Source organism: Electrophorus electricus, chromosome 17 (genome assembly GCF_013358815.1).
Source record: "Electrophorus electricus isolate fEleEle1 chromosome 17, fEleEle1.pri, whole genome shotgun sequence".
Classification (NCBI taxonomy): domain Eukaryota; kingdom Metazoa; phylum Chordata; class Actinopteri; order Gymnotiformes; family Gymnotidae; genus Electrophorus; species Electrophorus electricus.
Genome location: NC_049551.1, coordinates 468401 through 485349, shown reverse-complemented (window position 1 = coordinate 485349; position 16949 = coordinate 468401). Strand labels below are relative to the sequence as shown.

At 45.0% G+C, this 16949-nt stretch overlaps 1 protein-coding gene and 1 long non-coding RNA gene across 3 annotated transcripts; one reads left to right on the top strand and one right to left on the bottom strand.

Moving 5' to 3' along the window:
- Nucleotides 1-4: 4 nt before the first annotated feature.
- On the top strand, nt 5-1709 carry LOC118242839. Its single transcript, XR_004777079.1, has 2 exons — nt 5-1187; nt 1222-1709. It is a non-coding gene; the product is annotated as an uncharacterized LOC118242839 (long non-coding RNA).
- A 2712-nt stretch (nt 1710-4421) lies between these two features.
- Nucleotides 4422-13062, bottom strand: dgcr2 (DiGeorge syndrome critical region gene 2). 2 transcript variants are annotated; one of them, XM_035535570.1, is made up of 11 exons: nt 12711-13062; nt 11248-11280; nt 10965-11087; nt 10343-10429; nt 10046-10256; nt 9743-9819; nt 9419-9598; nt 7563-7766; nt 7096-7248; nt 6654-6948; nt 4422-6481 (listed from the first exon to the last, which is right to left on the bottom strand). In XM_035535570.1, exons 1-11 carry the CDS (start codon nt 12793-12795, stop codon nt 6328-6330), a joined length of 1602 nt encoding a protein of 533 aa, XP_035391463.1. In that variant the 5' UTR covers nt 12796-13062; the 3' UTR covers nt 4422-6327. The 2 variants fall into 2 exon arrangements, with proteins under 2 accessions (XP_035391463.1, XP_035391462.1); XM_035535569.1 differs by having other exon boundaries at nt 4422-6565; nt 6712-6948.
- Nucleotides 13063-16949: the final 3887 nt, after the last annotated feature.

Sequence of the window (16949 nt, the reverse complement as noted above, 5' to 3'; positions counted from 1 at the left end):
CAGGATTTTTGGCTCAGTTTTCATTTTGATGCTGTGTGTTGTGAAGGACTGTGTGGACGTTCAGAGCCTAGCTGAAGGCGCTGAGAGCGAGTGACCTTCCTGGGTCTTTGTAGGCGACAGATCTCCCCCTGAGCTCCGCCTACAGACCCCAGTCTAGGCTTGGGACCTTGGAGATCAAACAGTACACTACTTCGAATTTTTTTGACATGTCACATTTTGCAATGTTTTCTATGGTCAGCAAAACTGAATACCTGTTTCTTCTAATTGTGTCTGTTTGCGTGTGTGCGTGTGTGCGCTGACACCTGGTGGCTATATATTGTCAGTCATGACAACATCGATGTGGAACTTTTGTTTTGTAAACCAAGCACCTGTTGCCATAGTGGTGTGTGTGTGTGTGTGTGTGAGTGAGAGTGAGAGAGAGAGAGGTTCCAAGTCCAGCATCTGACGAGTAACTTGCAGCGGCCAATGCAAGTTGTGTTCAGTGTGAATTTCGTTTTCACTGGGAGTCAGTGTATTATTACTGGGTGTGTGGTGTGATGTGGTTGTCCAGGCTTCCATTGTTCCCACTGTCAAAAGCAGAAACCAGCACTCTGGCGTGGTATGGACCCAACGTTCTTACACAAAACACAAGTTAAACACTCAATGTTTAGTATTAATATTACATCAAGTAGTGGACATTTCTTTCTGAAAGAGAATCCTTGAGTTTTCTGGTGCTGCTTTAGGTGTGAGGTGTGGTGTGACCAGGTGATGTGATGCTGCTATGTAGTTTGATTCGCCTTATGCTAATTACACCCTGCCCCTGAGCCTAATTGCACCACACTTTCCCTTTATGGCCCTTGTGGGGGAGTCAAGATACTCGGCGTACATAACCTAAAACTTATAAGGAGAGGCGACCAATCATAGTGCCAAATTTGGGTGTTGGGTCATTTCGAACAGGTCATCTTCCCAAGGCAGGCTGTTTTCCTTCATTATTGTGTGTGTGTGTGTGTGTGTGTGTGTGTGTGTGTGTGTGTAGTAGTGAAAGCTCTCCAAGTGTCTGGTGTTCTGGCTGAGCTGTTGAGGTCCTTCAGTAAAGGGCACAGGATTTGCTGTAGTACAGAAGTATTGAATAGCTCAGCGCTTTAGAGCCCTTCAAGTCTAGCCCCTCCCCTAGGTTAACGCCTCCTCTAGCATAGCCCCTCCCCTAGGTTAACGCCTCCTCTAGCATAGCCCCTCCCCTAGGTTAACGCCTCTTCTAGCGCTCTGTCTACGTTTCTTGTGTACAGGTTCCTTTCTTACACTACAGGCTTGTACTTACCCATCAGGCCTCCAGAGCTCCAAAGACCACGTACCCAATCCCTCCCTCTGATGGCCTCACTCACAGGGTAGGGGCTTTGTTTTGGTTTTCTTCTGTTGTTTGCTTGTTTTCTTTTTTTTTTTCCTTTTGTTTTTTTAAATGTTTATATTGTACAGGATATGAATTCTGATCATTTATATTAAGGAATGGGGCTTTTTATCATGACAGGGAGTATTACAGATGATGCATCTTTTTTAATAAGAAAAATTGAGTATTGATATTTTTCAGGGATCATTAAGAAAAAAAAAGGGTCAAAAATGTTATTGAAGGAATCGATGCATCTTGTACAGAGCCGAGACGTTCTCCCTTAGCAAAGATTGTTTCTTTGTAGAAACGTCTTTTCTGCCCATGTTCCTTGTAATCATAAGTGTAAATACATAAACTGTGAATACATAAATATATATAAATTTTATATATATATATATATATATATATATATATATATATAGAGTTCCTGAGGATGTGCTCTAGCTCGACAGACGTGGAGAGGGACTACAGAGTAGGTGTGAGGAGGGCAGAAATTTCAGCTTGTGTCAAGCTTTATTCAACTTTCTGTTGTAAATTCTATGAAACCTGTTTGCAGTGTGTGGGGGCGGAGCATTATGATGCAGAGGTGGGAGGGGCTGGCACAAGCCACCGCCCCCTCCGTCTATTTATTACCCACAAATGTATGGGAAAAGAGATCATGGAAAAAAAATAAAGGATTTTTTTTTTCTTTTGAACAACTGTGTTTGTTTGTGTGGTCTTTGTCCTATCCTAGTCTCCCCCATGTGTGAAAATTGGTGTTTGTGACAGAATGCTGCAGAAAGACACCAACAGCAATATGCAAATATCAGTACAATTATTCTAATTAAGCCTGAGGCAGTGCTGAAGCTCCACCCACAATTCCACAGAATTGCTCAGTAGAGAATGTGTGTGTGTGTATGCGTGAACGCACTGAGAGCCAGCTGCCAGTGATGGGGAGATCGCGGCCTGGTGTCCCTAGACTGCAGTGTGTGTGTGCGCGTATACACATACACACACAGAATGCTTCATTGTGTTCAGACTCACTTACAGTCACATTACTTTTTCAGTTCGGAATGCCTCATCTCCGTGTAACTTAAAACAAAGGACTGTTTCTCACTGTTTCCAAACCAAAATGAAGAGCAGTAAAAACTAAATTTTCCCTGAAGTTCCTATGTGCTCTCACAGGGTTAAAGAACTCCACTGAAGCAATAAACATATGGTTAAGTGAGAAGCTCTCCACACCGTGACCGAGAGCCACTGAAGAGACGTAAAAAAGTGCAGCATTGCATGATGGGGACCAGAACCTGCACAACGTCCCAGTGAACATTAAAATCCCTTTACCATCACCCACACTCCTTTAGATATGGCAGGAGTTCTGAACCCTTTCTTAACCATCATTTGGCATATTCAACTAACATTATACATGTATAAATGTAATACAAGCACCGTGAATGACACCAAGAGCTGCTCCGGTGTTTCACAGACTGCTGTGGGTGGCCCTTGTCCCTGGGTCTGCCCAACTCCACGTAGCAGGAGACATGGTGCTGACCTGGCCCGCGACTGGTGCTGCAGGTCGGGTGGATGTTGTTCTGAAGTGGGGCAGAAGACCTTTTTATTCTGTGTCTTGTAGAGCCCACTGACAAATTGCTCAAACAGACAGAAAAAAACAAACATGCAGTTTGTCAAAACATAGCCTTGTGAAAGGTTTGCTTCCAGTTTCTTTGAGATTTTTAATTCTGAGATGGTGTGTAGACCTGGAATCAGTAGATGTAAATAATGTCTCAAGGATAACGGGACAGAATGAGTCATGTGAAGAGAACAGACCTGCACAGGTAACTGGTGCTGGAGGACGGTGTGCCCAAGTCACTGGTAGACACATTGCCCCAGTGGAAACACAGCTGTATGGTACGGTAAAAGTGCTCACACCTACACATACAGTTCAACATGACCCACCGCATACATACACATCACTGGTTATTGCCAACACAACTATACACACACACACTTCTGTCATCATACTTGAGTGATACCATCTTATTGTTCAAATGGAAAAACATGTACACAGTACATACACACGGCCCAGTCCAATATGATGCCCCAGTGAAGTGGGCACACGGCACTCACCAGAACCGCCCTGTTATCGAGCTTCCACTGGGCTTTCAGAGTGGAGAAAGAGCTGTGGAGGTTGAAGGTTGACAACTGCTGCTCACCCAGCACGAAGGAGGACAGCAGGGGTGTACGGCTTCTACCTGCAGGGGTCATTCAGCACATCAAACCCCTGGTAGTCTGACGGCATGTGAGACTAGTTACTGAACTGACAACGAATAAGCCCCAGCCATAACACTCAGCACGCTGACCATAGGAAGTGAAGAGATGGATCTAATGGTGAAAGTCAGGCCCAGCAACACCTGCTGCACTTCCCCCACCAGGGTTTAAACAGCGAGAGCCAGAGCTCAGTGGAGCGTATCGCTGACAAATGCCACAGGCCGAGACCCCCTGCAAGAGCCCCTCAGCTGCGAAGGGGGGGGACACCACTCACCTGCTTTACTAAGACCTATTCGCATATAAGGGCAAGTGTGTTTGGTTTAAGATTTCATTGATATGTGACATTTAATTCAGACTAATATAAGACGCGTGTGTGTATTCTACATCTCAAGGGGAGCAGAGGTATTCCCCCAAATCTGACGTACACAATTTCAGATGGACAGATTTCCCAGTTTGGCAGACTGTTCGGGAAGCAGATTAAGCCCTGTTCTATAGGAGTGCGGCTGCAGAAAAGGTCATCTAAGCAGTTGTTTAATCTGGGTCCTGAAACTTGAGTGCAGACACCTGCATTCAATGTGCAGCACTACGGTTCTGTGGGAAAACGGCAGACAAAACCCTTCAGGCAGAAAAACTCATCTGCCCTGGAGCACTGCCACTCCTTGGCTGTTATTTGGCTTTGACTGGATGGATGCCTACATCAAAGTAAAATGAAACATTCCTGCCAAAAAAAACCAAAAAAAAACAAAACACATACACACACACACACACATCATAAAAATTTTAAATAAGAATCCAAAGAAAAATATTAAAATTGTAGCATTTTACATAAAACCATTTTTATTGCACAACTACAAATGAACTACTTTTAAAAGTTTGTTGTAAATGTAGCAGTTGGACAGGGTTTGTGGGGTTGGGTGGGTGAGAGCTGGGGACTCTGCCAGCAGGAGGACTGGAGGAAGCAGACATATTAACCCCTACATGCCCAAAGAAGAGAGAGACATGCACAGCAGGTAAGGGAATAGAAAGACAAGAGAAAGGTACAAACGTCCAAGAGCCAGTACTGTTCAGGTGCACACCACGCCCCCTTTCCTCCCTGCCCTTGATCCTCCATATGCGCAGAAAGAAAAATAATTTGTTTGACAGAAGATTGTCTTTGCTGACCAATCAGAGGGCCTTAAGTACAAGGGCCTGCTGGTGGGGTGGGTCAGATGACCTTTGGACACACATCAGCACTTTCCAAGACTAGAGCAAGTCAAAACGTTGGACAGGAGTCTGCCAGGCTTGAGTGAGATGATTGTCAGCTGTCCAGAGGGTGGAGTTGGCTGGGGGCAACACAGAGCCCCTTCTATAAAAACAGGAACTTTCACAAGTGTTATCCAAGCGGGCAGCAAATAACCCAAGTAGCAGTGACTGGCCACAGTGGTGCCATGACCCAGGCTGTGGTGGATTTTTGTTGACAAACACATGAAAGCTCATTTTCATGGATATTCACATGCTGATGTCAACACTTCATTATCTCACATATTCCAAAATCATTTTCATCAGTAATGTGGAAATTAATGTCAGATACAAGCATGCAGCCTTCAAAACAAACACCATAAGCCGAACAAACTTGATTTCCTATGTGCCACAAATATACATACACTTACTACAAAATAATAAACTAGTAATTTATCAGTAATATACATCAAAATGATAAGCAAAAAACATCTTATAACACACACACACAGACACGCACACCCCACACACACACAGAGCTTGGACATCCTAGGCCAGGTTTAGATCCAAAATCATTAACTTTTTACTCTGGATAGGAGCGTCTGAGAGCATAATCACCGGACATCCTCTAGAGAGACAATTCCAAGGTGGACAATTCCAGGTCTTTGCTGCAGGACCTGCAGTACTGTTGGGACTGAAACCTGGTCCATTCAGGTCCAGGTCTGAGGTTACACACCCATCATACTGTTGAGCTTTAGCAGAGCTGACTCAGCTGTGACTCAGAGCAGGCTCCACCCCCTATGACTCTCAGAGCCGGCTGGAAAGCCAGTTCACACCAGGGATCAGGGGTTGGTCCACTGCTGCAGAGTGATCACTAGAGAGGATGCTGATAGGCCAAGCCCACTCTCCCAAGGCCACACCCACCCTCTCAAAGGCACACCCAATCTGTGCTCTGTCAATTGCATTGCATTGGCAGAGGAACAGGCCAGGAGATTACCAAGGTATGTTAAGGGGTGGGCACATGGGTGGAGGTCATTAGTGTTGGTAGCTAAGTGTGTGTGTGAGGGTGGTTTGGCAGGGTTCAGGAGGTGGTGGTGTTAGTGTTGCATGACCAAGTTATTCAGGAAACCAGTGAAGTAGCTAGAAAGTCCTCCAGATGTGAAGGGGAACTTTACAAATCTGTTAGGATGTGTGTGCCCTCCGTGTGCATGTTAAGGTGTGTGTGCCCTCCAAACCAACCAACCCCTCATCTAGGAGCAGCGGCTGTATTTACAGAACAAAAACAAGATAAATGTGAAAGTCTGAGAAAGACTGTGAGAACACCCCCATCCCCCCGTCCCCATTCTAGTGCATCCACCACTGCTCAGTCTCTTCATTCTGTACAAAACAGGCATCCAGCATTTCTGGATTAAAACATCATCTTGAGACAGGAGCGTTTTTGACCTGAACGGCTCCGCCCACCTGTGCTCAAGCCCCACCCTTATCCGCCCTCTCCTTCCTCCTTACACTACAGTGCTGAGTGAGGCAGGTCCTAGAGAGACAGTGCTGGTAGAATCAGGGGCAGAGTCCTGGCTCATGTCAGTTTCTGTGGGTGTGTCAGGTGCCACCAGCAGGGTACTGCTGTCAATAGACTCCTCCCTCTCCTCCAGAGCATGGCTGGACGTGCAGTGTCGGAGAGGCTTGAATAAATGTTTCTGCAGTGTGTAACTGCTTCTCCAGTCACCCGTGGACCTCCCCGTCCTGATCCACGCGGGGGGAGAGAGAGAGAGAGAGAGAGTTAGACAGACACCCCCTCAGAGCCACACCCATACAGACAACACAACCATGCACTGACACTTGAGCTGGGACGTGCAGCCCCGCCCCCTGCCCCTCCCATGTGGACATACCAAGGTCCACATACAGGATGCCGTCTGGGTTAATGGACGCCTCGTATGGGGGTGGAGGGTCGTCTGGGTGCTGCATGTCGGGGTATTTATAGGCGGCATAAGGGGGCGGTGGCTCCTGGAAGTGGAAAGCCCCTCCCTCCCCGTCATCTGAGAGGTGCAGGGGGGTGAGGCCAGTCCCGAAAGCATCAGGCCCATAGTCGAACCCGGCCACGCGGCGGCCCAGGTGAAAGTGATGCACTGAGAAGATAAAAGAGGTAAGTTTACAAAAACCAGCACAGTGAGGAAGGAGGCGCAGATCTGAACCTTCTCGCCTTCACCACCAGGCTTGCGGGGGGTGGAGCCAGCCGAGGATGTAGTTATCGAGAAGGAAGCAGTGAGGCTCACAGTTTCCACTGATCAGTGTGTCGATGCGCTGGCGTCGTCGCCGACGGAGACGATGAACCATGAAGAGCAGCAGAGAGAGGATGAGGAAGGAGGAGATACAACTGACGATCAGACGCACGCCACTCGCCATGGAGTCAAACAGACTGCTGCCATCTGGGGGGGGGGGGGGGAACAGAGAAAGACACACACACACACACACACACACACACACACACACACACACACACACAGGATCATCATGCAGCTTGAATGAGGTGGCGCATAAAACACAGGGCTCCACCTAGTGGTGGCCCATGTTAACTACGGGTGATACAGTATTAGACCTGAACTACACACATCTGACATGAACTCACTGGTCTCAAAAGGTCTAGAACTCGTTCGTCTGGATCACAGCCACATGGGTCCTTAGCATGGTGCTTTAAACATGGTGCATCTCTGTGTGTGTGTGTGGGTGAGTGAGTGTGTACCCGGGTCTAGGCAGGTGAACTTGCAGCACTCTCTAGGGTCCTTGCGGAAGTGTTGACAGCCTTGTGGCCTCTCACACAGGGCGGCGACACACATCTCTGGCTCGCCCTGGTGACACGTGCAGCTCAGACAGGGGTCGTCACCTTTCGGGGTAAAGTAGTACCCCTCACTCACCACATTGTCTTTGATATCCACACACGTCTGCCCTGCTTGCACGAACACACACGCACAGAGTCAACACTGACACATTAAATATTATTAATTATTCATATTAATATTACTACCACTTCTCTGATGTGTCATTTCCATCAAGTCTTACATTTATCTTTACACTTACAGCATTTATCAGATGCTTTTTATTCAAAGCGACTTACAATCATGACTGAACATAACTTGAGTAATTGAGGGTTAGGGTTCCTGCTCAGGGGCCCAAAAGTGGCAACTTGGCAGTGGTGGGACTTGAACTGGCAACCTTCTGATTGTAATGTGTGTAGTCCGAGTGCCGAAGGGCATGGAGCAGGACGTACAGACTTCCTCAACAAGGACGAACATTTAATTGAAACATACAAACACAACGGCACTCACATATTACAAACAAGGAACATGAAACGGTAAACAGACACGATAAACAGGAATATACATAATAATGATGACGCTAACATTTAACATCAATACGCTACATTAACAATGACCAACGATACTGCACACACTATCAAGGGTTTAAATACACAGACAAGACAAGGTGCAGGTGTGTGCAGGCGTGTCCTCCCAGGTCATGTGGCGGGCCAAACCCTGTGACTCGCGGGAGGCGAGTGTTCTGTGACACTGATTAATAGTCCAATACCTTCACCACTGAGACACCACTGCCCTTTATGTACGTTTATGTTCTGCTCAATGCATACATTACCGTTGTTTTTGAAAAACAATAAATACTGTTAAACACAGAAGAAAACGGAGGTACCAGGTCCAGAAATGTTGTGGATGAAAGGTCAAATGATGTTGGTGGCTCAGTGGTGAAGGTACTGGACTAGTAATCAGAAAATTGCCTCTGTTGGGTCCTTGAGCAAGACTCTTAACCCTCAATTACTCAAGATGTGATCCATCATAATTGTAAGTTGTTTTAGATAAAAGCATCAGATAAATGCTGTAAATATAGTATGCATCAGTGAGGCCTACACCCACTGAACCACATCAGGTACACACCAGGTCACTAACTCTGTCATGTCATACTGGCTCATATCAATCACTCCAGCTCCCTTTTTATTGGTCTCCCTGCCAAAACGATTAACCCTCCATTTATCAGCCACAGCCAAACTCCACCCACAACAACCCTATTCCTATTCTTAGCAAGATGCAGTTTAGCGGTTAAATAGTATCAAGTATAAAGGTATCTCCAAATATTATCAGCCCTCCATCTCAGATCCTCCACCCCCACAACCCCTCCATCTCAGATCCTCCACCCCTACATCTCAGATCCTCTAAGAAACTGAATTTGTCTTTCATCTTTGAGAATTTCTTCACTGTCAAGCAATCTCAGGTTTGTGAAAAGCAAACCTAAAACTTATGCATTTTGAGTGTGTGTTTGTGTGTGAGAGAGAGAGAGAGACAAACATGTTGGTTAGCTTTATTTTTGTTTGTTCTTGCCAAATCTGTAGAGCCCATAATAATCATCTAACTTTGTATCTGCCACCTTCACTACCACATGATGCCCCCACGCTCCAGCTACGCCCACTCATGCCACGCCCACTCCAGCCCCCACACAATACTGCCGCCGCCTCTACGGCCCTCTATGGTGACGCTTGGCACTCTGGCCAGCGGTATAACAGAGAGTGAGAATGTGTGAGTGAGAGAGACATACTCCTCTTGCACAGGAAGGGGAATTTCTTGTAGCAGTTGTCTGCGTGCCAGCTGTGCAGGCCGCGCTCGTTCATGTTCCTGTTGTGGAACCGCTGGAGCTGAGCGCAGAACACATCATCCTGGGACGCAGACCTGTCCAGACTGGGCAGGCCCTCGGGAGGGAGGAACACTTGCAGCGCACCTGAGATGCACGCACACACGCACAGACATGCACGCATGCATGCAAAATTATCACATATTGTTATTAAAGACCATCACTCAGTCTGTGCAAGGGAGGTTAAACATTCCAGGTCAACAAAGGCAAAGTCATCAATAAAGCACCCACCTTTATGTGCTACCTCCCAGTGGCCCCCCGGGGAGTGACTCTGGTTAGTGAGAACATACTGATAACCCACCCAGAAACTGCAACACACACACACACACACACACACACACACACACACACACACACACACACACACACACACACACACACACACACACACACACACACACACACAAATGTTTACAGTCAATCCACATCATTAATAACATGATAAAACACGAATACCAGCCCCACATAAAAAGGACATCACACACACGGTTCTTACACACACACACACACACACACACACACACACACACTTACTTGCACTGGTCTTTGCGCTCACACACTTTCTCGTCAAAGTCGAGCTCAATCCTGAGGACAAACTGCAGCTCCTCATTGGTGCCGAAGGTAGCGAGGGAGCCATTGAGCCGCTGGCACGTGTCCACGGCCTGCCAGTAGTTCTCACTGCGCAGGTACACCCTGTAACAGCTGGCAGTCTTCTCGTAGTGGTGCCAGCCACTCGGGCACTTCTCTGCACGACAGATGGCACAGTGCCAGGTGTTTACGCACACCGACAGCTTTGTGCATGCTGTACAATACAGGGAGGAAGACTCTTACTGTTGAAGCGCACTGGCTGAGCTATGCCCATCACATCCTCCACCTGCTCAAAGCCGTTGCCATAGCGATAACGCTCCTCCTTCATAGCTGAGGAAAGAGCACAATCACAGGTAATAAGTCAGCAGGGCGCTTGCACAACAGGCCTGGGTAGCACATCAGAGAACAGACTTGCACTCCCGGCCAACAGCAGGACACGTGGCTATGGGGGTAGGTCTTCTCTTAGGGTGTGGCCCCTCTAGGAGCTGGGCTTCTGTAGCAGGGTGTGCTGGTGGTGCTGCTGTAGGACAATACGGCAGTTGCATGTATTTGTTTATTTTATTTAGGACATATGCAAATATAGAACAAAACTAAATTCCTCCGCGAGTTCTGATATGGTGGAGGTCTAAGCCAAAGAGTGACGGACACCTCTCAGGTAGCAGAGAGATTCTCTACACTTCACCCTGCACTACAGGACAGCACGGCTACAGGACATCTCCAGTAAAGTAGCAGCAGAGATCAAAACAGAAAACCACCTCAGTGCCTCACATTTCTGAGGGCCAAACCTTAAAAAAGGAGCACTGTACAAAACCATCAGCAGCTTGAGCACAGCGTGGAGTGGGAGTGTGTGTGTGTGTTTACATACGGGGACAGTCCATCTCATCACTCTTGTCTTCACAGGCAGTCCAGCCATCACACTGCCAGCTCAGTGGGATACACTGCATCCTCCCACTACGGCAGGCAAACTGGCCAGGACCACAGCGCTGTTCTGTAACACACACACACACACACACACACACACACACACACACACACACACACACACACACACGACTTTAGCATTCCCCAACACTCTACCCTCCACCCCACACTTGCCCCAACACCTTACAAACAAGAAAAGGAAGTTGGAAAGGTGAGATGTCTTTTACCTGAAAGCAGTCTGGCCAGAGCTAACCGTGGCCCTAGAGAAGAAACAAGACACAGTTAGCAACCTTAGCCCAAATCCTGCATCATTTCAGCTGTGAGCTGGAGCACTTCTCAGCAAACAGGATCTTTCGTTGCTTTAGCAAATTATGCTCACGACTTCATGAGGTCAATGTGGCCATCTGTCCAAGACCAGCTCTGCGCATTGGAGAACAGCACCCAAACACACACACACACACACACACACACACACACACACAGAGAAGACTGCAAGCCCGCATGACCAAGTCACTGTTTAAATAACTCAGCTTCCCAGTGACTGACCACAGTCCAGACATACGTCCAGAAATACGCCACGCTTGGACAGACAGCTAATGGTTTTGAGAGGCCCACATACATGGACTACAAACACAACATTTAGCCCACGTTAGACAGCAAAAACACCCGAATAATCAGCAAGAGTAAAAACACTGTAGCACTGCGCATTGCTTGTTAACTACAAGTAAACACTGCATGTAAAACCTTCCGATCCGATAAGATGTCCAATCAGTGTACTTGGCAACAGAAACATCATGAACGGAGCAGCAAAGCGCAGTAACTATTTGATGCAGCCCACACAAAATCTTGTGTTATGAGGTTCATTCCTAGCTAGCACATACAGATAACAACTAACGCTTACGCAAAAAAACAAAAAACGTTAACCTTCCTAGGACAAGCACCCCAATGAGAAAACTACAGATGTACAACTAACCAACTATTCTGTGACCTATAAGAACTCTGTGGGTCTCATTTTATAAGATTAACAAATCGACAAGCAAACTAGCCAACAGCCCTGCACGTCAGACGGCCTCAGATTTGTGGAGCTAACATTCTGGAGCTAACATTCACTAGCACAGGTAGTTATGACCGTTAGTTAGTTATGACCGTTAGTTCCTCTGTTTGGCCCTCTGTTTTTCCTTTAAATTGTTTCACTCCCATATCGCCTCTCACAGACTGCGGTGTCATATTTTAAATTAGAGCATTTAGCTGACGCTTGTGGACACGCGCTTTAACGTCTCAGTAGTAGGCCGAGACCAGGAGAGTCGCGAGACTGGCCGCCCGCCCTCTAAGCTAACCCAGCTAAGCTAACCCAGCTAAGCTAACCCAACTAAGCTAACCTAACTAACTCTAAGGTTGGGCATTCCTTCCACAACACAACGCTGTTATCTCGTTCGTTTTACAGATGATGTTAGTAATATGACGTTTGTTCCTACTTGGCTAAAAATTCAAACTGTTCTCCACATGCATAATAAGGCGTTTAATACAATAAGACGTTCCACACACAGCGAACTGCTAACGAGCTAACGCTGTTTTAGAGGTTCCTGACTCCATGGACAGGTCAGGCTGGACATGCAGACATGTTTGTGACTCCAGTGTTTAACTTTATGGCTACATGACTACTTATCTAGCTATCTAACTAACTACTTACCTGTCCGGGGCGGATCTGTGAACGTTATGACAAAGAAAAGAGCGAAGAGAAGGACGAAACTGCTGCTGTCAGACTTCGGCAACATTTATCCTCCATTCATAGTAGGAACACCGAGAAAATGTAAACCGAGAAAACGACCTAACACTCAGCCACGATCTGGGAATCAAAGCAAAACGGGGCCCGCTTCTACTCTTCCGCAGTAAACCGATTCAGGTCCGATCTGAAATGCATTTGTGTGTGTTATGACATGATGCGGGATTTCATGGCGTTTGCCGTATCTTGATTAGTGTACTTAAAGCGGAACTAAAACAAGATGGCTCCGATCTACCATTACAGACATAACACTGTCTCTGTGCCTCCCATCAAAACAAGCCCAACCACGTCGCACAGCCAATCGGATCATAGCACAGGGGCGGGGTTAATCCCAACCACGTCGCACAGCCAATCACCTCATGGCACAGGGGCGGGGTTAATCAACCACCTCGCACAGCCAATCATCTCATGGTACAGGGGCGGCGCTCTCCGAGCTGCTGTCGAGGGCTCCGTTTATCTGAACGGGGCCCAGTCACTGTGTTTTAACACGCGCGCTTCATCATGTAGCTGTGCGGGCGCTATTATAAGGCTCGTGCTAAGTGCCAGCATTACAAACATTACGCATTCCATTTACCACGCGCCTCTGGCATCAGCCTTCACCCCCAATTAAAACTCTCATGAGGATGGACTGAGGACGTTTATGTAAGGATTTGATAATAAAGTTATAAAATTCTACCCGTAGAATGAAATGTTTGTTGTTCCATTTATACATGGCAACGTTCACATAACCAACCTGAAGTGACTCAAATCCGTTTTTTTTTTTACCTTCATGGCTACGGTCACCGAGCAGACAGAAGTGGTCCAAATCTGACTTTCTGACCAAATCTGATGTTTTGTTAGGCTGTTCACAGTAGGCCACTGTGACCTATATCCAACATTAGACTGAATGATAGACTGTAGCTGTGTTCAAAATCGCCTACCACATACTACTCCCAATACTGATTCGGTCCCAATTCAATATGTCATATGCAGTATGTGACCAAATAAATTTTTCCAGTATGTGAAAGAAACCCGGATGACATAATACTCCGTCCAAATATTCCAGGACATGACCAGAGCTCTGCATGGTGTAAGGAATCCTGTCATTCAATGGTGGTGGAAAATGTTTCACAAGTGGGCTCCTGTAGTATGATTTGTTTTCGTCACACACTGGATACTATAGTGCATACTACTACTTGGACAAGTATGCAGTATATAGTATATACTGAGTGCAGTAAACAGTATACAGTATGCAATATACAGTATATATTGAGTTTAGTATGTAGTATACAGTATACATGTACTGAGTACAGTATACAGTATGTAGTGATTGTAGTATGTAGTAAACAGTATGTACTAAGTACAGTATACAGTATGTAGTGAGTGTAGTATGTAGTATACAGTATATACTGAGTGCATTATACAGTATACAGTATATACTGAGTGCAATATGCATTATACAGTATGTACTGAGTGCAGTATACAGTATATAGTATATACTGAATGCAATATGTAGTATACAGTATGCATGTACTGAGTGCAGTATACAGTATATACTGAATGCAGTATGTAGTACACAGTATATACTGAGTGCAGTATGTAGTATACAGTATGTACTGCATACAGTATACGGTATATAATATATAATAAGTGCATCATACAGTATATACTGAGTGCAGTATGCAGCATACAGTATGTACTGAGTGCAGTATACAGTATATAGTATATACTGAGTGCAGGCTGTAGTATACAGTATGTAGTGATTGTAGTATGTAGTATATGGTATGTACTAAGTGTAATATGTAGTATACAGTATACATATACTGAGTGCAGTATACAGTATGTAGTGAGTGTAGTATGTAGTATACAGTATGTACTTAGTACATTATACAGTATGTACAGTATATACTGAGTGCATTATACAGTATACAGTATGTACTGAGTGCAGTATACAGTATATACTATATACTGAGTGCAGTATGTAGTACAGTATACATGTACTGAGTACAGTATACAGTATATACTGAGTGTAGTATGAAACACACAGTATATACTGAGTGTAGTATACAGTATGCAGTATACAGTATATAGTGAGTGCAGTATATAGTATGTACTGAGTACAGTATACAGTATATAGTATGAGTGCAGTATGTAGTATACAGTTTGTACTAAGGGCATTATATAGTATATACTGAGTGCAGTCTGCAGTATGTACAGTGTGTAGTATACAGTATATACTGGGTGCCGTATACAGTATATACTGAGTATAGTATGTAGTATACAGTATACATGTACTGAGTGTAGTATACAGTATATACTGAGTGCAGTATGTAGTATGCAGTATACAGTATGTACTATACAGTATACATGTACTGAGCGTAGTATGTAGTATACAGTATATACTAAGTGTAGTATGTAGTATACGGTATGTATTGAGTGTATGTAGTATACAGTATACATGTACTGAGCGTAGTATGGAGTATACGTTATGTACTGAGTGTAGTATGTAGTATACGGTATGTACTGAGTGTAGTATGTAGTATACGGTATATACTGAGTGTAGTATGTAGTATATGGTATGTACTGAGTGTAGTATGTAGTATGCAGTATGTACTAAGTACAGTATACAGTATGTACTAAATGTAGTATGTAGTGAAGCTATTTGGAACTCTACATGGACAAAAAAAGGAATGTTTCACATGACACATCACTGAGATAAACAATCAACAATCAAATATACTGCAAACCAAGAGGCAACAAATGAACAGATTCTTTTAGACAATTCATAACTAGGACGCAACGCCACAAGCTTTTTGTTGCTGTAGTTATGATTAGGTGACTTATTATAGACAACAATGATAATAATGGAGACACATTAACATGTTGCCTAGCTATCCCACCACTGAATCCTCCCTCTCTATTATAGTCTATCTTTCCTTCCCAGCTGCATGAATGATGTTCGGGCTGTTCAGATGCATTGCTGCATATCAGTTACATACTGGAGTTCAGTGCCACATATGAAATCAAAATAAAAAATGACAGATTAATTGTGGCTTCTGCTGTTCACACTCAAATGACACTCAAATGACAAATCTGTCCCATATGGAGGGAAAGATCAGATGTGGTCACATGTGCTGTGTGAGTGTTTAAACCTGATTATGAGCCTGTGATCATTTTCTTGGTGATCGGATAATGTTCAGATTTCACTGAATCATATGAAAAGCCACATAAACACACCCAAGACATTTTGCAATTGGATCACTCAAATTACCTTCAGAGGTCAGAGACCATCTCCACATTTAACACCAGTGTAAACAGAACACATCTTCTGTACTGATGTGAGGGTGTGCTGGTTTGTGAGACAGTAAGCCCAGATATAATATGGTTACACTGGGAAAGCATTCTAAGTGGAGGAACAAAGAAACACACCGACCTGCCCACTCTCATTCAAGGGTCATAGCCATGAATTGGATATGCATCCAATCTAGACTTTGTTCACATTATCAAGCTGGAGTCACTCACATCCTATTTTTTGCCTTAGTGTGACACAAATCTGAATTTTATTTCCAGGGCAAGAAGTGTGGACAAACAAGTCAAAACAGATTTGAGTAATTTTCATGTGGTCCTAAATCAGATTCGTATCCGATTCTACTTGAATAAGAGCGTGCCGATGGGAATTCATGCGGCTTTTTGACTAATTTTCACGCATGCACTTAGTGCCGTCGTCATCAAAGCAGCAGCTGCGAGGACAACACACGTCAGCCGTCAGGCTTCTCGCCTTCTCGACCTCCTGTACGTCAGACGCACTGTTTGCTATCCTCCGGATTCATACATTAGCCTACTAGCGCGTCCATTTTCTTGCTTTTACAGCCATGGGTCATTTCATAAATAAGACGTTTTTGTTGGTGGTGACGCAGCTATCTTGTATAAAAACGTGAAAATCAATGTGCGCATGCGCGTTTCGAAGGCCAGACAGACAGGCCACTTGCAATTATGTGAACCGTCAAGACAGGCAAAACCAATCTAAGCAACAAAAAAAAAATATCGAAATTGAACAATGTGACTTGGTATGTAAACGTAGCCTGACGCACACATACTGACATACTGAACTGATTTAAACTGATCTACTAATAGATTTAATAATAAACTAATTTATTTACTAATTTA